The sequence below is a fragment of the Dama dama genome, chromosome 29 (assembly GCF_033118175.1).
Source record: "Dama dama isolate Ldn47 chromosome 29, ASM3311817v1, whole genome shotgun sequence".
In the NCBI taxonomy this organism is placed as follows: Eukaryota; Metazoa; Chordata; class Mammalia; order Artiodactyla; family Cervidae; genus Dama; species Dama dama.
The window spans coordinates 19,523,291-19,546,030 of NC_083709.1; the positions used below are offsets into that span (position 1 = coordinate 19,523,291).

Genomic DNA, 22,740 nt, shown 5'->3' on the forward strand with positions numbered 1-22,740 from the left:
AAAGATGGTTTTGGAGGATGTTGGTACTGGGTTGGAAGTTGAACCTTATGATTTCTAAGGTCACTTCCAATTAAAGAATGCATGATCTAGGCAAAAAACACTCTAGTACCGGTGTAAGTCTTAATCGGCTGTCCTGTGTATGGAAAAAAAAAACAACTGATTTGCTTACATGGGTAGGACTTCCTATTGGGGAAATTGATTTAGGTACTTGAATGCATTCATCTTTTTCTCCTGTTATGTACACCTGGTAGTGGTGTGCATGGGGATATAATAATGAATAGAGATGGGAGAGCATTCAGAATGATGTATCTATATTCCAGGGATATGATACGGAATGACGTATCTATATTCCAGATTACTGTGGAGTCTATGCTATTGTGAATGAAAAAATTAGTAATTAGAAAAACATAAAATATGAAACCTAATTTAAAAATAGCAGTGTAGATGATGTAGAAAATTACACTCAATCAGGTACTGATGACAAAATAGAGAACAAATCATTTCATTTTTATTACAAATTTCCAATTTATAACCAAAATATACAACCACTACATTTAAAATCAGTTTGTACACTCACAGTTAAAGTGCTAAGTAAAAACATTTACAAAAACTTGACATCAGTCTACTGTAAACAAAATAAATCTACAAGAGCAGAGTGCAAAGCACATCAGCTAATGTGAAAGTACAGTTCATGCTCTAATCAAGCACACTTGCCCTCTATATAGCTCAACAACGGTAAATTCTCCACTCGTTTGGAAATTAATGATCAATTTTAAATAACATAAAAAAGAAACATGAAGAACTAATGCCACAAAATACAAATCTTCATCAGCACAGTTTCCAACCAGATGCTTATATGATAAAGCAAGATTAAAACTTTAGATCAATTTTAGGATCACCTCCATCAACCTAATTCAGATTAGGGTCTAAAAACTAAACTGCTAAGTGCCAGCAGTTCAAAAACAATAGCTTTTAAAAAATAATGGAAAAGGAACATCTCGTCTACCTTTGTATTTCTTGAGAAAAGGAGAAGGTGGTGGTCATTTCTCATAACAGTAAAATGAGTAAAGACTTAAAAAAAAAAAAAAAAAAACAAGAATGGAGAATGCCCACCTGTGAATTCAGTATGAGGGAGCAGAGCTGGAAGACAGGCTCAGCTGAAGGGAGGGTAGACTGAGCCTGAAGTACAGACAGCCTTTGAACAATGTGGGTGAAGGATATCTAAGATGTTCTGGACACAGCTTCTGAACTGAAAAGCATGAGACCAGCAAGGTCCCTACTTCTTACGACTCTTAAGAAGAAATGACCAGCTCTCTTTCTCAAGGTCACCAAAACCACACAGCACTTTCAGTCATCACATGGGCTCTTCGAAAGAGGAGCAGATTCCCAACTTAAGTCACCTAAATGAAATCTCTTGTCTCAAAATAGTTTCACAAACACTGATTGAACTATTTCCACTTTTGTTTGAAAGCTAAATATTTATTCTACTAATTGATAGTCATCTGTGCTAACAACAATGTATTTGTTTTTTTAAAACAGGTGAAAGGGCTATAGTCGCGAACACTTTATTGCAAACCAAGACCCCTAGGTTAACTTTGGAGAGCATTAGGTCAGCTCTTGTTGGCTATATGCTACCCTTATTATTCATAATTTAACATATATGAGAAGATGTAGTCTGACTTTGGAACAACCCAATCTGCAACCTTTCAAAACACAGTTCTATTTAAAATTGGGGATCTCCTAGGTAGGAGCTTCTCATTTTTATATCCTTTTTTATACTCATACATTTTAATTCTTATAACTTGAAACACAGGTATAAAGAAAATCTTTAAAACGGCATGTTTAGGCAAATCTGTTGGCTACATAACATAATATTATTTTAGAATGCATACTAAGAAGACAAAATTCTATAGCTAAGAGGACAAAATTCTATAGCTGGTAAAATTGAGTCCATATTAGATACTGGCAGGGGGTAGTTATTTTGCCTTCAAGTGATATTTACAGGCTAATCCTTTGATATATGACAATATCTCAGTGAACGAAAGCTGAAAAACTATACACAGATTTAATGAAAAACTGACATAACTTAAACATTCCCAAAAGATATTTGCTTCAATTACTGAAGTCATTTTGATTAAATACCTTTGAAAACTGGGCAATTTAACAGCAAAACAAAGCAGAATTTTCTTGATAGGCCTCTGGTTATCTGTAGTTTGAATCTTTATAAAGCCTCTGGTAGGTTGTTTAAAAGAGTTGAACTGGGAAGTTGAAATATCTCTTCTAAAAGATCTTTTGCTTGGTTGTTTCTTGAATATGTATTATGAAACTGCTAACATTTGATCAATAAAACCAGCAACTTCACATAGCTCAGAATAATATTACCCAGCTATGGCCATGTAATATGAATTTCCTTGGGCTGATTCTCAAAAACAAAAAACCATCTACTTAACAGCTTTCTACTGAGATGACCATGATAACCTAACATATACAGCAATGTACAACACTAAGAAAATAAAAGACAAAACAAAAAAGGGGGCTCAAAAAAAAAAAAACCCACTCACATTAAATAAATATGAGCTTCAGGTATCCTATATTACAGAAAGTAAAATAACTATTAACTATGATAAACTGTAGACATATATATTTATATAAATAATCCCAATCCACTATCAGATTAAAATACAGCAAAGCTGGCATTTTCTTAAACAGTTTAAATGAGAAGAAACAGCTTCCATAGCTCTTTCAAATAAAAATAAGACAATTTAACAGCTTTGAAGTGTCAAACTTTTCTTTCTGGTAATGGGAGAAAGCGATTATGGATGGTGTAGCTCTCTTTATCATGCCAAAGTAAATGTTCAAACTGTAGTCACTCCTTCACATATGTAACATGTTTAAACTTCAATGAAAAAAATAAAACTTAAAAATAGAGTCCGGCATTTGAAAATAAAAGCAGAAAAGTTGTTTGAAGTTGGTATTAAAGATTTGTGGGGAAAAAAAAGATTTGTGAAATGGGCTCATTCTAAAGGCATTAACTTTTTTTAAAAGATGAATGATAAAGAATTCAGATTTATTATGATAGTTCACAGCTACGGTAGAAGTAGCACCTGATGACAAGAGAACTTCCAAACTAATATTTTCAAATCAGAGAGTCCTTTTCATGATTAAAAAAAAGAATTTTAAGTTCACATATAAAGAAACTGCAACATTTTCAAGTACATGTTCACCTCAGCGCAATGTAAAGAACTACTATGTTGATCTTGTCTCAGAAACACAGAATTATTTCATATTAAACCTTTCTGCCAACAAGAGTAGTTCAAAGAAAAATTATCTGAGGCAGGGCTAAGGGAGAGACAGAAGATATTTATAAACTTAATTTTCAAAACTGAGGAGGAGTCAGTTAGAAAAAGAAAAATGATGGATGGATAAATATAAATTAAACCACCCTAGGATTATCTGTTTTACCTTATAGAATATCCCATTATCAAAACCCAGAAAATACTCAATGAAATGTTTAGACCTCAGACTTAAGATTTAACAAATATAATAGCAAAACACACAGAGTCAGAGAACTGAAAAGAAGGTTGTGGTGGTAGTTCTTAACAGGTGGTTAATATAACACTGTAATATAGCAATGTGTGAACGAGAGACGCTGGGCATCTAATTGAACTTTCAGAAGTCAGGAGAGCTGCCTGATCCAGTGAATTGACCAAAGACAAGGAATCAAGTACAGCCAAACAAATTACATCAGAAACCAGTGCATCTTCCTGTATCAATTTCCATTATTCTTCTCTACCCACCAGACACCAAACCCAGTACCTAGATTGTAAATCTACAGACCAAGGGTTCAAGAGATTGACAGGAGTTAATGAAGACAATTAGAACAAAGACAATGATCTTTAAGCGTAACAGGAACCTCTATGGCCTGGTTCTCAGAGAATGTAATTATCAATAAATCTACAAGAGAACTCTGTCAAGAGATGGAAGTAATAGAATCTCTACATTTTACTATAGAAGGAGGCTTTACAGAAACATCTTCTGCAGAGCTGAAAAAATAAAACAAAGAAACCACATTTATCTCTAAGGATACATTAAAGCAGGACATTCGCTTGCTCTTGGCAATCTGGCAACTGTAGTTATGCAAAGAATCTAAAAATTCAGCTTACAGGTAATTACTGAACAGACAAATTTAAATCCAGTCCTCAATTCTTTTTGTATTTTATAATTATTTTAATGTCAGCAAAACCTAATAGCTTTTTAATTAGTTATATGGGCCATATAACTGTTATATGCTTTGTTTACTAATTTTACCTTAATACATGTTGTTTAAAAGTTTAGCCTAAGTAGCTATGCTCATATTTAAGAGAATAAAGACCACACAATTTTAGATGTTATTTTTTTCTGTACATCAGTTTTAAGGTGCTTATATTGGTTCCTTAGGAGATTTTTCCCTTAGGAGGAAAAAAGGTCATGTCGATTATTTGTAACCTTTTTTTTACTTTTACAATCTATAATTTTCCTCCTTTAAAATTACCTAAAATCAAGAATGAAAAACAAAATCAGCAACATAGCTGAATCCTATCAATTTAAGTGCAACTTGCATTAACATTGCAGACTGATCTAGTATATAGAGTTCATGGGGGGAATAACAAGAATAAGATAATGATTATAAAATAGTCAAGGGATAACCAAGCCAGAGACACGACCTGGTCTAATCCCCTTTTTCTTTCATTTACAGATGGTTAAACTGAGGTCCCAAGAGATAAAATCGCAAGGTTCCACAGCTCATTGAAAACAGAGGCAATACTACAAATCAGCCCTCTGACACAAAGTTCTGTCAGATTTAAAAATTAACATAACGCATTTTTACTAAGCATTCAAAAAATCTGCCAATTTAGAAAAAAGAAACTATTAAGCTCCAAAGTTCTTTCTTTTATGTCAATAGCATGTCAACACAATTAAAGTAATACTTGCAAGTTAGCAATACAAACCAGCTGACTTATATAACAAAAATCCCAGGGCTATAATAAAAATATAGCTCATCCTACCGCAGGAAATACGATAAAAAAGCTTGAAAAATATCACTGTCTTATAAAAATTAATGTTATTAATGAACAGTAATTATAAAAATAACAAAACACTCAATTTTCAAAATCTGAATTACTCTAAGGTAAATACTTGCTTCTCTTGATCAGGGAAAACTGCTGACAGTGACCAATGAAATGATAAAAAAAATAATAACAATGCTATCACACCAGTGAAAATGTCCAAGAAAGGACGTAAGAGATTTCCTGAGAAAAGTGATTATTAAAAAAAAAAAAATTCTGAAGGAAACCATTCTTCAATACATTTAAGTAGATTGAATCACTCTCTTTTATAGGAGATAATGTTGTACTGGCATGGGATATGACTAAAATGTAAGTGAAAATTTACTTTCTTTTATCTTTATGGCAACAAAAATGTTATTTTCTAATTAGTGATCACAGAATAAGAAATATGCTTATTAACTTACTGTATTAAATCTTTATAAATCAACCAAATAGAAATGTCTACAAAGATGGCTGGTTCTGGATAAACCTTAATATTCTCTTTCCCAGAAGACTTCAGATCTTGAGAGAAATTATTATAATCCTATCAATTTGGCTATTAAGGAAGTATAGAATTTAAATTAGGAAAAAATCCAGGAGAGTAATTACAATAAGATGGCAGGTAAAGGTTGCTTAGTTTTCCCATTCCTTTCTCAAAAATCATATCATTGGAGCAAAACAGAATTGAAGTGAATTAAAATATGAAGAGATGTCAACATAATTTTTTCATAAAAAACATAAAAATGACACAAGAATAATGTATAAAATCATACAGTTACTAAGAAACATAGCTGAATTAAACATAAACACCTTTCCTTACTCAGTTGTAAAAAGGCATAAAAGAAGTTTAAAAGAATCATGAGTTCCTTTGTACATCTAGGTTCTATAAAAATGCCCTTTTGTGTTTATGTAATCCGTGTGGAAAAGAATGGAGAAATCCTTACTTTATGCAGGTTAAAAAATTACATATACAAATATAATAGTATCACTAATTTCAAGTTTTGCCATGATGAAAACCAATAAGTTACAGTAGTCACTAATAAAAAAGAACTGTTCTTAATTGGAAGTAATTAGGCATATGAAAGACCTCAAAGGAAAAAAAGTAACAGGGCCTACACTTCTCTTTATATTTTTCTTGCCAAACTAATGTAGTTATATCATTCCATATCAAAGGAGACATATAATGGATATCCCCAAATTTCTGTTGAAAGTGACCTATAAATTCAACCATATAAATTTTCAGAGCATATTCTGGTATAACATATAATAAAGGGCCAATACAATCTAAGGGCACAGTCATTCTCGAAAAAGAATCTCATTTTTAAAGGGTCAATTGGATTGCTGATTTAAAGACTGTGTCAAATGAATACTGGCCTAATCGCCTATTCTGTTTTTACTGCTCAATACCACTATGCTTGCTTTCTGTAACCTCCAGATTCTAACAAAAACAAATACTATCAGTGTTTTTTTTAAAGAGCACTATAATTCTTGTTAGCTCATTTGATCCTCACAATGTCCTGTAAAGCAGGTCTCAGAGCCCCAAATTACCTTATCCTCATTTTACATCAAAGAAATTGAGACAAAGAGAAATTAAATGACCTGTTCAGTTTACATCATTATTATGGGTCTTTTGAATTCCAAGCCCAGGGCAATTTTCATTACACTAGACTATGTTAGTCATCCAAGTATGATAATATATAAATATACCTTTGGCATGTCAAAAGCAATATAAATATCATCATAGTGAAAATTTGGTATGTTAACATTTTCTAAGCTCCAGCCAATGATCCACTATTTTATGAAAAAATTTTAAGTAGTTCCTTTTATTTCATGAAGATATAGTCTACACCAATAAAGTTACAACTTCAGTTATTTCCAGCTATTATCACAAAGAAACTAATGAGGTAGGTTAAAATGTAGTTAATTTCCCTCATTTGAAGAGATTCTTAGAATTTTCTTAAATCTGCTCCAAGAAACAGTTTTAGAAAAAGAAAATCATCAATAATAAAGGTTTACTTGAATATTCATTCACCCAACTAGTATACAAAGATCTAATTTCACATAAAACCAAGAAGAACCTACTTACTTCTAAAAACTGCTGTTCACCTTTTAAAATTAATATAAAGTATTAGTATAAGTTTGTATATATATTTAATTAAAATAGTAATATATACTGTTACTCTAGGAGAAATAAACTTTATTTGGTGCAATTCATCGATTATTACTTGCCACATATTATTCCGGTAAAGCAGAGACTCATTTTACTTAGCTTAAATTTAGATTCTTCAAAGTTCTTTAAACTGAGACTATCATGACTAAAGTGAGTTGCATAACATTCATTTATTTAAATATTTTAATTGAAAACCTACCATGCCCTCTTCTAGTTGCTGAGTTATTAACTGTTCTTTGAAACTAATTATTGTTTCGAGCTTAACATTGTTTTGAATTGTTTGCTTTAATCACTGAAAAAATCCAATACAATATTGCTGAAATCAGAGTACTTTTCGAAAACTTTTTGGTTATATGTTAACATTTTAGAGAGAACTATTATTTTCTCAGTTGTCAACTGAACAAATAAAATACTAAACATTATCATCTGCCAATCACAACACAAATTAAACATATGCTAAGAAAGCTGTCCAGACTTGTTCAAGTTGGTTTAAGCTAGTTGAGACTTGAAATTGTTGTTTTGCTGTAGTTCTTCAACTGTCTCTTTAAAGAAAAAAGTCTTAATTCAGAGCACTAGTTTGATAAATAAGACAACCCAAACTAAATACTGTTATTTAAAACGACAGATTAACAATATCAAGTAAATTCTGTGAAGCAAAACTAAGATAGTGAAAGTAACTGAAAGGCCAATAAAGCATTTACAAATATATCAACAGTTTAATAGAGAAGATACAAATGAATATTTAAAAATCAGGAAGCACAGGGTTAAGATTTTCACATTGATGTTCACTTAACTGTCTATACTTGGCCCACAAAGAAACCAATTAACATTCTGGCAATGGATGATATAATGCAGATGGCAATGAATGACAGCATCTTTAAGCTCAAACTGGTACCTTCTCTGCTAACTTACTTTTGTGTCTGAATGTTTGTTTTGGTCTTTTATGCTGTTCTCAGGAGAAATCCTCAGACAAAAGCCTCATGAATTAGATTTATTTATAAATGAGTTGTTACCAATTTGATCTTCAGAGTAAAGGTCGACTGTCACATGTGAGGGAATTCAGACTCTGCTTGTCTTGAGTATTAACTCCAGTTTCAAGGAGAAAGACAATGAGGATGGAGGAAAAAGTAAAGCATTTGAGCCAAATGTTCAAATATCTTATGAAGAATAATAAATATTAAGAAATATGTACTTTGAAAGAAAAAAAATGACAGGCAAACAAATTATTATTATCAGAAAACTGACTTCTGTGCCTGATGAAAGCTTTTCCAACACCAAATTTCTTGGTACATTTTGTTTTAAAGAAGGAGAGGAAAAAGTCCACATGAATTCAAACACATGTCAAAGACTGTACTACGGTAGCCCTCAAACAAATATCCTAAGTCCTCAATAATCTTAATCCCTCTAGTTCATAACACTAAAGTTTTCAAAGAGCTTTCAGCTTTCATATGATTTTTTGTCTGATACTTATTGACAATTTTGTGAGGTAGGTATTTATTTTCTATCTTCATTCAAAAACAAGGGAACTGAGGCTCAGAGAAATTAACTTGTAAAAGGTCAAAAACTAGCACATGGCAAAGCCAGACCTCTCTGGAGTCTAGAATATTTTTTAAAGTTTGATTCTTGGATATCTGCATAAGAATCACCTATGATATTAGTATTTTTATGACGACAGATTTTTAAAGTCCTACCATCATCTTTGACTTACTGAGCACAGATTTTTAGGAGTGGGGTCCAGAATTCCAGTTGTAGATCAATCAGGTAAAGGATATAAAAGCCTAACACTGAGTCCAGCTAGGTTTTCACATGATATAACATGATGCCATCACATTGTCAGCAGGGGCAAGTTACTTTCAAACAGCCTGCAGTCAGGCCTGCAGCAGATTAGAATCACTGGGGAAGCTTTTTATAAAACTACCAGTCCTCATCTCAATGAGAGGAAGGAGTCAGGCATTGCCCGAATGATTCTTATCTGTAGTCAGGGTTGAGGATGGCTTGTTTAAATATGCTTGTCTACATAATACATCCAGCATTTTCCAGAATTTTTCTTTCCCTTACGATCATTATCATGCCTAATAAAGTTTACAATTTTTATTAGAAGTTATTTAAATATTACAAGACAAATGTCAAAGATTTTTGAATTGATATTTTTAAAGTTAAAAGATACTTCACAGCAGGACTAATTCATGCTACAATGAATTTCAAATATCCCAAATTAATCACCACTGTGGACTTGGGTTATATATATATTTCAGCTGTAAACAAGAATGACCCAGAATCTGAAGATAGGGGTGTGGGGCAAAAGCTGTAGCTTATTGGCTACTGGGCAATGCGAGTGCGAACAATAAGTCCACTGATAGGAGGGGTCTGGATACCAACATCTGGCGGCTTTGGCAAGATTACATCTCACTGCAAAAAACACAGTAACAGATACAGAGGAAACACTTTGCTGTTTTTTAACTATGGTTACTACAAAAAGGCTTACACTGTGTGATGCTTATCTTATTACATGCTTCCATAGAACATATCTGAACATGAAGTTCTCTACAAATCAAAACTACTACATGGGAAAAAATGGCTAAAAGTAAAAATTTTCTGTCATGCATATGGATAAGTTATCAATATAAAAACACAGCCAGTAAAAGTAATATTTACAAAAGTAATAAAAACAGCACAATTACTGAGAAAAAAATGCCCATCTCTGCTTTTACTCTGTTGCTAATCCTACTCCTGTATTTCTCTGGATAAAGACTATTTTGACAGAATTTCAAAAGAGTCTTCAGTAGACTAATCAGATTCTTCAGTTGATTTTATATTCTATTAGCTAAAATACCCTTGCTGATTTATCAAATTCTCCTACAGTTTAAAAACACAGTTCTTTTTCACTTAGTGGAAAGTAAATTACAAAGTCCTACTATTCATCTGAGAAATAAACCTTGCATAGAAAATTTCTTTAATTCTGAAATTTTGTTTTATTAACAGAACTACCAGAATGCTACCTCACAACTAGTTGATATTATATGAAAGTTCACTATAAAGCAGTCACCATACATTTAGGATTTTTCCAAATATAAAACAAGTGGGTTTATAAAAATGCTTACCAGACAAATAATTATTTCTTCATAACCTAGAAATAAGAATTATTTATGTGATGATATCATTCTTAGCATTTTGGATGCCTTGAGGTTCTAAGTTTGATGCAATATAAAAAGCAAAAATTTACTTTTCAATGGACACAATCTGCACCTGACTGAAAGCATCTTAACAGTGAGTTATAGCAATCAGTCATGCAAAGGCAAAGAATAAAATCTGCTTTTTAAACAGCACAAATTTTCCACCTTAGACAGGACAATTTAAGCACTGGTTCCATCTTCTTCAATAACCCGATTCATGCTGGTACCATGTGTGATGTGAGTCATAGGATTATTACTGAGATCTCTGATGCTGCTATGTCGTGACTGTTCATTGAGCCGATGGGAACTACTGTGCCTGGAGTGATCTGTAAGTCGTGACATGCTGCCATGAGGTAGTCTCTCCTCCATTCCTCTGTAACTGCAGGGAGTGTACCTAATGTGGGAGGTAACAGAACACACTAGAAAATAACACTAAAATTTTTCATGAAAATAAAACTGATTTACAAAATAATTTCATGATTTACACTGTTGAATTATTCAAATGGCCAAACAAAAGGGAGAAAAAAAATCTACTAATTAGGCTCAGAATTAAGAGCTGCCTTGCAAAAAGACAGAAGCTGAAGCTAAGCAGAGCCGACTAATCTAGAACTATGCTAAGTAAGGATACTTCTCTCGTTCAAATAAGTTTTGGGTTGTGAGGTGGGTCTTGGGAGAGGAAGAACAACAACAGAAGAAATATGGCATCATCCCAGGCAATCTAGAAGAATGGTGATAGTCATGGTACAGCAAACTCCAATTTCACTACAACCCTGGGAGTGGAAAAGGGAGCATATGAAATTAGAGGAGAAATTAGCAGAACCTTAAAAAAGTGAGGGAGTTGGCAAGCAACGATGATGCTTAAAGTGTGGACAGCTTCCTTCCAGAGAGCCCAGTTAATAGCTCAGTTAACTACCTGTAAATGGTCTTACTTTTCATTAGGGCTTGCGGCTGTCAGGATGCTAGCTCATAAAAGCTACTTAATATAGTACCAACTTAAATACACAACTAACAACCTCCTAACGCTTTGTAACCCACGAAGCAAATTCTCTCCTTATCCCTTCCCCAAGATGCAGCTTTGGAGTGTGTCAACTGGGCTCCATCGCTCATCACAGGCCATCCTCTCCATCATTCTATTTATCTTGAAAGGCAGCAGTGGGACCTGTTAAAATTTTCTTTTGTTGCGATTCTGATTCACTGAGTCCCCATTAGAGCTAAGAAAACTCACAGTCATATATACTATATGTGCGTGCATGCGTGTCAGCTCTTTGTGTGACCCTATGGACCGTAGCCTTCAGGCTGCTCTGTCCATGGGACTCTCTAAGCAAGAGCACTGGAGTGTGCTGTCATGCCCTCCTCCAGTGGATCTTCTTGATCCAGGGACTGAACCTGTATTTCCTGTGCCTCCTGCATTGCAGGTGGATTACTAACCACTGAGCCACCGGGAAAGCCCCCATATAACTATACACAGTTTTGTAAAAAGTATTTAATTTAGAATAACAACGATCAAAGAAAACAACCAAATAAAATTAATACATTAAATTTTTAGTAGTATTTCTAAAAATAAAAAGGAGGTAGCAGGTTTTTCCTTTTTTAAAGTCATTAAAAGAACTAGTCATGAACAGCTGAAGACCTACTGGCTGTCAGAAAATATCAATTTGTCATTTCCCCCAATTAATGATTATAACAAACTTCATGACTCATTATGAATCATTTGTAAAATTTAAAGATTTCAAAGACTGATTCATATACTACTGAGGTGATCTAGTCTTATATAGCAGTGCTTATCAATGTTTTCATTAGATCACAAAGTTTAAAAATTAAGTCCTTTTAAAATGATAAAAGAAAGCATGTCTTTCTTCTCCCATTTGAGTAAAGCAAAAAAGAAAATTTAAGAATGAAAAACTACCTTTAGAATATTTTTAAATTTCTCAAGTTAATGGATAAAAGAGCATTTAATTTTTATTTATTAAAAGACTTCACATTCAGAACATAAAGGTTTTGATGAAATAATTACAATGTTGCAAATTAAAATAATGAAAATAGAATAAGCATGTTATTCTAGTTAATAATTATTTTACATAATAATTATTGCCCTAAACTGAAAATTTTTCTAACTGTGAGTTGCTAGCTAATTTGGAGAACTTTCACCTCTCAATGACTTCATAAGTATCTAATTCAAGTAAATACGGCAAATGAAAAAAGTAAAATATGATGATATCAAAGTAATTAAAAATATGAATTACATTTTCTAAAACTGAAACCTAAATCTTTGAGTTTAATTTACTGAATAAGACTCAAAGAATAGCTTTTTCATAGAAAAAACTGAGTTATATCTATTTAAGTGAAATATATGGTTATTCACAAAATTCTAGTATATGAACCACCTGCCCATGGATAATTAGGACTCAACTACACAGTAAAATGTCACCCACTTACCACTCATTCTCAAATTCCACCCAGCTACTCATCCATTTCCTTTTCTATATCCTCTCATCTAACTACCAATTACTTATTCTTTGAAGTTGATATATATGTGTAGGTATATTTACCTAAGTCTATTTTATTTTACACAGCACTGAGATCAGTAATTATCCATCAAGGAATCTGGACTAGAGTGAGTACTGAGAAGCAGATATGTGTGCATGTGTGTAATCTCACAGCCAAGATAACATGAGATGATGAGAAAACCATGGCCAAAATATAGTGCTAACATGTAAACTTAAAAACTGATTGATGCAGAAAGAAATATCCATGAGATGGCATGCCCAAATTGTTTCTAAAGTTATTTGACAGATTTATTTGTTTCCTCCCTCATGGCTCAGTGATAAAAAATCTGCCTGCCAATGCAGGAGACATGGGTTCGACCCCTGGGTTGGGAAGATTCCCTGGAGAATGAAATGGCAACCCACTCCAGTATTCTTGCCTGGGAAATCCCATAGACAGAGGAGCCTGGCAGGCTACAGTCCATGGGGTCGCAAAGAGCTGGACATGACTTAGCAACTGAAGAACAACACAAGGCTAGATACTGTCAAGGGATATACAGATACCTGTCAGCAAGTTGACTTCTCCAGTAACTGCAAACTTAGCTGAGGGAAAAAAACTGTACTGAAAATAGGTCACACTCGAAGAATGTTTAAAAAGCAATTAATTAGCTGCCATGGTATGGGAATTAAGCAGAACTTAAAGGATGAGTGTGATTTTAATTAACCAGAGAGATAAGAAAGGCCATCACAGGAGGTCATACGCTATCCCCTAGTTTCCATGACACTAAACTTTCATAGAGACCTTCATGTGTTTATAAGCATGTTCTCTGAATCAAATGCTAGGCTATTCTTATTGTATTGTTTTCATTACTGTATCATGTTCTTCTCCTAGAAGGGGACGACAGAGGATGAGATGGTTAGATGGCATCACTGACTCGATGGACATGAGTTTGAGTAAGCTCCGGGAGTTGGTGATGGACAGGGAAGCCTGGCATGCTGCAGTCCATGGGGTCGCAGAGTCGGACGCGACTGAGTGACTGAACTGATGATGACTGATGATCTTGTTCTTGGTATGTCCTTTTTTATTAAGCTTCAAGGAATTCCATCTCACAGCTTTTTAATTACCACTACTTTATATTAAAGATTATAAGCTTTCTTACCTAAAAAGTTTAATTTCATTTAGATTACAGAAGCTAAAATTTTCCTATATTTAACTCCCTTCAGAAATTCTCTGCTCAATATGAACTCATTACTTGTATTACCATTTGCTCACCCTATTTATCTCCTCTGAGATATTTTCAGAGAGGCCAATCTGATCATTTGAAGTTCTGTAACACTGATCATCTCTAACACTCACTGTTTTAATTATATGTCAGCTTGAACTATTTTTAATTGGTTATTATGTATATGTCATACCTTTCCTGTAAGGTTCTATTCTCCTGGAAAGCAGAAATCATACTTTAGCTTTCTTCAATATCTCTCTTAATACACAGAAGCCACATGCGTAAGAGCTGTAGTGTAACTGTTCACTCCTTATGGAAAAGGATGAGGCTAATAATGTCAACCATCAAACACTGCTGAATGTCAGTTCATGGAGCCATGCTATGCTATCACGTCAGTCATGTCCAATTCTGTGTGACCCTATGGCAGGCTCCTCTGTCCATGGGATTCTCCAGGCAAGAATGGGTTGCCATTTCTTCCTCCAGGCAATCTTCTCAACCCAGGGATCAAACTCATGCCTCTATGTCTCCTGCATTGGCAGGTGGGTTCTTTACCACTAGCGCCAACTAGAGCTAGCAGGTCACGGAAACAGGTATTCTCAAAGATTCTCTGGTTTCCTCTCTTTCTATGAATGTCTTAAGTTAAGAGCTCTAATTTTACTCTAGAAACTTCCCAACTGGGCTTACTTACAACCTCCTCTCCTATACTGTTGTCAAAGTCATCTTCCTAAAACACAAATCTGATTTTATCACCCCAATGCTCAAAGTCTTTTAATAGTTTCTCATTGCTCTAGGGGAAAAAACCCCGAACTCCTCAGTATCTCTTACAATGGCCCTGACACCTAATTGCCTTTTCATCCTCCTTGCCTCTGCATATGCTGTTTCCTTGTCTGAGATTTCCAACTGCCTCCTCCGTACCCTAGTCAAATTAAAGTACTACCTCATTTGTGAACAAGACTTTCCACAGTGACTTAAAATGCTTTCTCCTCTGGAATCCCAAAGCACATTGTGTATGATTTTATCATACCTACTACTCTTTTGTCTTCCATCTCTGCGTTCCTAGCACCTAGAAGAATGCTTTTCACTTAGGAGTGCTGAATGAAAGGAAATGGCAGGAAAGAGAAAGGATCTTAGATGGTGGTTTAAAAACAGGTCATTGGTTATGTTAGAAGTTGGGCAAGAAGGTGAAAAAGACCAGAAATACAAGGAATGAAGGATGGAATTGGTAAAAAGGAAATATTCAAAATATTTAAAAAATCTGGCAAGGAAAATAAAAAGAAATGGATATAAGATAGAAAACGTCAAAGATAAAGAAAGGCTGCTCCTTTTCAAAACCTAAGTGGCTGCGCAAGTTAGACGGCAAAAGAAAGCAAATTGAGAGGACAAACAGGAAGATCTAAAAAGAGAGTACGTCTAGGAATCATATCCTACATAACAAGGACAGGGAAGACTGAAAGAAAGGCTGAAATGAGACTGGAAGGATACAGGACAGCCACGGAGACACAGAACAGAGAATTTCAGGCATCCTAATTTTCATTCTTTCAGTTTCCCAAGCTTAGAAATCTTAAAAAAAAAATTTCTTTTGGCACATTCCTTCTCTCCAACTGCTTTTAATCCATCACCAACTCTGATCATTTCATTTCTTCTTGTTAAATATCTTTCAGATCAGTTCTTACTGTCTTGGCACGTCACTGTTCTTTCATAAACCTCCATCATCTCTTAACTGAATTAACTGAATTACTGCAGAGCTCCTAAGAGGTTTCTAATTCTAGTGTCTCTACCATCAAATATAACAAGAGAGCACATCCTGCCCACTCTCAGACATTTCTCTGTGAAGATTTCTCCCACCTCCTCCCCACCAGATTTAATCACCCCCTTGTCCATGCTACCAAATGGAGGCTGGCCAACTGTGGCCTGCTGGTCAAATTGGGCCCCTTCCTATTTTTGTGAACAGTTTTACTGGAACACAGCCACTCCTATTTTGACTGCATACTGTCTATGGCTACTTTCATGGTATTAAGAGCAGAAATGAATGGTGCCAACAAAGACCATGTAACCCACAAAGCCTAAAGTTATTTATTATGTTATTTCATTTATAATACAATATTTATTATATTAGTTAGTTTTCTCTTCATAGAAAAATTTGACAACCTCTGGACTATACCATTATATTTGCATTTTACTTTAATTATTACCTTATCATATTGATAATAAGGGTTGGTAACAGGCACGTACTGAGACAGGCACTGTTCTGAGCAATTAGGTATATTATGTCATTTATTTTTTACAACATTGCTAAAGGGACAGATATTATTACTATTTCCATTTTACAGATGAGGAAACTGAGGCTTATTATTCTAGACCCCATGCTTTCAACTACAACACAAATGACTACTCTATTTTTCTTGAGCTTATTAAGAAAAAAGATCATGCCTAAATCAGTTTTGTATTCCCAGAGACTCACACAATGTCTGACACAGTAGGTACTCCATAATTGTTTGCTAAGTTAATCTCACTAAAATAACCACTTTTACTCTGCCTTCTCCCTGATGTGCAATGACTCCACATTGCTTACTGCATCGCGTCTAAACTCCTCTGACTGGCATTAAGTCTGACCATAATCTGGGACAACTGCACCTAGCAAAGTTCAGAAAGGTCAATAATGATCAACTTCTGTTTCAGAATTGGCTGCTCTTCCTTCGGACGCTGTGTGACTCTAAGTCAGCACATGAAATAAACTAAGCTGCCGATAAAACTCACCTGCCATCACGGGACCTGTGGAGGCTGCCGTGGTAGCTGCTCACTTTGCTGTGGACACTTCCTGCTTTGCTCCTCTGGTCATCCACCATGGCCAGCTGCGTTGAAGAAGCGTGTGTGGATGTCCCTTGAGTGGAAGTTCCTCTTGATTTCCTTATGATAGGAGTATTTGGATCCCTCAGGAGGGACTGAGCAAAATCAGGTTCCTGGAGTACCTGTCGGCTCTCATTCACTATCCTAGATAACAAAATACTAAGTGTAAGATAACAACCCTACAGACCAAAAACAATACTTTGACAGACTGATGTTATTCTTCACAAAAAAAGCTCTCCAACCAATGTCTTTAGGAGAGATGTAAGGTAACACTGTTGACAGGAGAGAGACTAAAACAAAAATCTGTGTCAATCTGTCCCCTAAACTGGTATGATGGTAAGAGGTTCATATTAGAATAAGGAAATCAGGATTTTAGTTTCAACTCTATCAATAAATATGTGATCTTAGGCAAGTCACTATCCCCTTTTCTTAATTTTCCTCATCTATAAAATGAAGGCATACAATTTCATCATTTTTTAAAAGTCCCTTTCGGCTAAAGAAATTTATCATTCTCGAGGACACTGAAATATTGCAAAGGTACTACTATCAAGTAAAAATATTATTTTCTTGCAATGGTTTATAGAAGTAGTGGAGGCCTCATCATGGCATAGACTCATTTTTTTAATTTGTAAGCACAGTTGTTTTTAGGTTACAAGTTGATTTTATGACAGAAGTTGTTGTCTAGTGCTTGAATAAACACGAATGACCGTAACTAGAACAAAATGTATGAAAAATTAATTTAACCAAACATACAATGAAGTCCAAGACATAATAAAGACTTAGGAAAAAAAGAATTAAGGGGATGAATTATGTCCAGAGCTAAAGTTTTCAACTGCTATGAAAAAGCTAAAAGCAGATAGGTGTTTATGTTGATGAGCAAAATGGTAATTAAAGAGCCAATTAAATAGGTGCAAAGGTCAGTGTATCAGTTTGGGTAAATAAGTGACTATAAGAATCATAAAGTTAAAATTTAAAAAAAAGAGAATCATAAAGTAAAAATTAGACCATATTACTAAAAAAAATGTTCTGACGTGAAGATTAGATCATAAATTGACAAAGTGCACATATTCTAAGTTTTCAAATTAGAAAAGAATCACTGCTGTTATTGCTATTGTTATTTTTAGTGCTGGGGTAGAAGGACTCAAAGAAGACCAGTATTTGCTGAGTACCTGCATAGTGCCAGGTGTTTTACATATATTCTCTACTAATCTTTCTCAATAATGTTTTTATTATGGAGATTAACTCCTAAACAGACACTTCTATGGGGTAGATGTCCATCAAGAGTAAGTATTGTGGTTCCCATTTTATAGATGAAGAAACTGAGGTCACAAGGGATTAAAGAACTTTTTAAAAGTCATACAGCAAAACAACAGCCGGGGATCAAACTTAAGCTTAAATGTTTCAAAGTGAATCATAAAGTAATGATAAAACATAATGTTTACATATATCCTGAAAGTATCAAAAACTAGATAGAAGAAAGAACAACTCAAACATAGTTATTACAACATTTATTCTTCTGTCATCAATGGCCCTGTGCACATGTACATACATCCAAATTTGCTCTGGATTGCTGAACTTATTTTCTAAACTTATTTTTTAAAAATTGGTTCAAACTGACTTCTGGTCATTCCAAAACTTCAATCTACCTTCAAATGTTGAAGGTCTGTCTCCTCATTTTACAAATAAGAAAATGGGGGTCCAGAAAAATGAAGTGATGTGACCCAGATAACTCCAAAACAAGATTTCTAAAAATATTTCAACCAGTGTCAGAATTATTAGCATAAGCAATCTTAAATGTGGCTTCCCTGAGAAAAAGAACACTAATTTGATTGGCATAGTTTTAGAAGCCAGTCTTTCGACAGCACGGTGTAACAGAGGGGTGAACAGCAAAGACTGGAGGCTAGAATCAGGCTGCTCGGGTTTGAATCTCAGTTCTGCCACTCACCAGCTATTGAACCATGGTTCTGTGTTCTGATCTGTAAAATGACAATCTTCCTTACAAGGTTGTCTAGAGGACTAAATGATTTAATGCTTAGAACAGTGCTTGGAATATTAAGTGAGCTCAATTGACTGGAAACCATTATTATGGTTACTCTCTAGTCATATCTCAAAGGCTCAGCCAGACAAATGCTAGAAATGACTGTAGGCTGCTCACACTCTGGAGGAGCAAGACTCTAGCCCAGAGCACAGTCCCAGCTGGGAGGGTCACAATGACTTCGCTGAGTCAGGGAAGTAGGTGGTCCATGGTTCCAGAAAACCAAATGGAAGGGTTTGGGGAGGTCTAACCAGTTTCAAAAGGATTCTGGCCCAGCCAGGATCCCCCAAATAACTGGAATGAGTCCCCAAAAGGGCAGCGTTGGTTTAGTTTAGCCCCATCTGGAGTTTCTAACACAACAGAATTGCTGTGTGACAGAATGGCCTGTGTGTGACCCAGAGGTGACCAGGAATGCTAATTCAAACCTTCTCCTTAGAATTTGTTTTACTGTGATTAAAATACTTTTAAAAATTTCAAAGAATACACAGATAAATCTCCCAAGTAAAGCTGTTCCAAAGAAATCAAGGATTTGGTCTGTTTTGTTTGCTATTAAACCTGTGGCATCACCAAATAGTTGATGGCACATAGTAACCACTCATTAATGTCTTTCTCAAAGGATGAATTTCCAGAAAATACATTTTTGTCATTGTTGAATTAACCTTTCCCCTTCTTTCCTTCACTGCCCAATGAAATTGCATTTAAAGGAGAAATGCATTGTCTGATATCACTAGCAGTAGTCTCAGATATGGTAATAAGGAATGTATATTCTAAAATTGTGATTTTTATAGATTTCAATCTAATCTGTGTAACAGAAGCTGCTAATTACTGATAATTGAGAAAACACAAGATTCTGATAATGTGGTAATTTAAGATGTATTTTAAAAGTACATTAACCCATACAAAACTCAATAACATTTTACATATAATCTTAAGACTTTTATAGAAATTAATTTTCCCAAAATTTATTTTCCATGTAACTTAAGTTAAATAAAATCATAAGAATATGGATTCCACTAACAGAATTTGTGACAATTCAAATACAGTATAAATATTAGCTTTACACTTGGTAAAAAGTTTGAAGTCATATCTGTTCCTTTGTGAATACTGCAGGGTCTTATTTTGTTCTATTAATTAAGGGGTCAAAAAGTGAAAGATTCCTCAAATATGCCCAAATCTTATATCATCATGTCTCTCTAATATGCAATTTGGCCAACTATGAATTTAAATAACATCTTTAACATATTTCATCTTATCTGCTAATATCATTTTACTATTTTGGCTTTAATGTGTATGACTTAGAATAAAATAACATGCTATCCCTTTAAATAACTTATGGTGTAACTTGGAAGAACAATGGACAATTGGAAATGGAAGTCTAATACTGTGTAACTTTAGCCAAGGCACTGAACCTCTCTGTGCATCAGTTTTCATATCTTTAACACAGAGATGATAATACTAGTCATCACAGAAATGTCAAAAAGATCAAATAAGAATATACATATATAAGCATTCATTTGTTTTTAATTTTAAGAAGATTATAATTTGGAGTTTTTTTAAAAAAAGATTGGCTTTCCCTCAAATATTCTGAATTAGTTTGGAACTGGCCTGGTTCTACTTGGCTATGTTTTCTAAGTTGTTTTGTTTTTTTTTTCCATTTATTTTTATTAGTTGGAGGCTAATTACTTCACAACATTGCAGTGGGTTTTGTCATACATTGACATGAATCAGCCATGGAGTTACATGTATTCCCCATCCCGACTGAGTTAAATTTTTAGGTTTAAGATTTAATCATACCTGGTGGCAACTGAGGTTATAATCTTGTTGGAATATTTCCTCCAAATCCAAATTGTTTCAACACAGGAAACACACACACACACAAAATTATGTAAATGTGAAGCCTGTGAACACCATGATAATTTACTTCAACTTACTCTTTTTTCCTACGACCGTGGAAAAAACTGGCCCATTCAAAGCAAGTCTTTTTGCTTCCAACCCAAAAAATGGAAGGAATACCAACTATGAGAGCCATCAGGTATTTCATCAGAAAGAGAATCAGATCTGGACGACTCATTTGAGTAACCTACAAGAAGGGAAAGAAGAGTATCTTAAATATATAAATAGAAATTTCTATTAAAGACCACTGTAAAATCTTTTAAAATAAATAGTAAAATAATTATACAAGTCTGATGTTTGCACTTACACAGTCCTATGATTTTCTCATTATATGGAAAAGATATACTGCTGAAAATTTGACAGTGACTATATATACTATAGCCTGAGTTGTATAATTTTCTTACTAGCCCATATTAGATATTGTCTAAAGGAAAAGATTACTAATATAGGAAATAAACCATGAATAGGAATAGAGGCTCAAATAATACCTATATTCTTCTTGGTCAATTCTGCTCATTCTATCATTGGTTAACACAATATACAATTAGGAAAGTGTTAATCATTTCCCCCATTTTATTAGCTTCTGTTCTTTTATTTAATATGCTCCTCCTTTCATGTCTGCTTTGCTGGCTGTTTTCAAGCTTCCTCTTTAACCTATGAGTTATTTATAATACATTTTTTAGTTTCTATTCAGGTGAATTTTTTTAAAGATTTCTTTTTATTATTGATTACAAGTTAAATTTTTATAGTCACAGAATGTAGTCTACTTTATTCTGGTTACCTTATATTTTGGAAACTTCTTTTGTGATTTAGGACATAGTCCATTTTTTTAAAGTACTTGTGTGCTCAGAAATAATGCTTACTCTCTATTTGTTAGGTACAAAACTTTCTATATGTATTAGACCAACTTTATTAGTTGTGTTGTTCAAATCTTCTATATAGGCATTCTCAAAGACATTGTAAGTCTGGTTCCATACCACCACAATAAACAAATACCACAATAATGCGAGTCATGGGGATTATTTTGTTTCCCAGGACATGTAAAACTTATGTTTAGATTATAATGTAGAATGTAGTATCTACTCGTAAGAGTCTAAAAAACAACGCTCATATCTAAATTTAAAAATATTTTATTGCTAAAAAATGTTAGCCATCACTTGAGTCTTCAAGTGAGTCATACTCTTTCTGTTGTGGAGGGTCTTGCCTCGATGCTGAAGGCTGCTGACTGATCAGGGTGGTTTCTGTAGGATAGGATGACTGTGGCAATTTCTTAAAACAAGTTAATAAAGTATGCTGCATCCATTGACTCTTCCTTTTATGAGAAATTTCTCTGTAGCATGAATTACTGTTTGGTAACATTTTACCCAAAGTAGAACGTCTTTCAAAACTGAAGTCAGTCCTCTCAAACCCTGCTTCTGTTTTATCAACTAAGCTTATGTAATATTCTAAATCCTCTGTTGTCATCTCATCAATCCTCACAGCATCTTCACCAGGAGTAGATTCCATGTCAAGAAATCATTTTCTTAATGCTCACCCATGACAAGCAACTCCTCAACCATTAAAGTTTTATCATGGGATTGAAGCAATTTAGTCACATCTTCTGGTTCCACTTCTAATTCTAGTTCTCTTGCTATTTTTCTACCACATTGGGTGTTATTTCCTCCACCAAAGTCTTAAAGCCCCGCAATGCACCATGAGGGTTGGAATCAACTTCTTTTAAACTCCTGCTAATATTTATATTTTGATCTCTTCCCTTGAATCATGAATATTCTCAATGGCATTTAGAATGGTCTATCCTTTCCAGGTTTTCATTTAACTACCCAAATCCATCA

The 22,740-nt window shown here is 34.2% G+C and overlaps 1 protein-coding gene across 2 annotated transcripts in view; it reads right to left on the reverse strand.

Annotated features, from left to right (window-relative positions):
* Window positions 1–7,039: 7,039 nt before the first annotated feature.
* The window catches only part of FZD3 (frizzled class receptor 3), a 98,799-nt gene continuing 83,098 nt past the window's right edge, over window positions 7,040–22,740 (reverse strand). The window contains exons 5-7 of one of the 2 annotated variants that reach the window (XM_061132301.1): window positions 20,947–21,095; window positions 16,891–17,124; window positions 7,040–10,821 (exon numbers count right to left, since the gene is read on the reverse strand). In XM_061132301.1, coding sequence (XP_060988284.1) covers window positions 10,608–10,821; window positions 16,891–17,124; window positions 20,947–21,095 — 597 coding nt within the window. In that variant the 3' untranslated portion in view covers window positions 7,040–10,607. Of the gene's footprint in view, window positions 10,822–16,890; window positions 17,125–20,946; window positions 21,096–22,740 lie in introns of those variants that run through there. The other variant, XM_061132303.1, reaches the window with a different exon arrangement.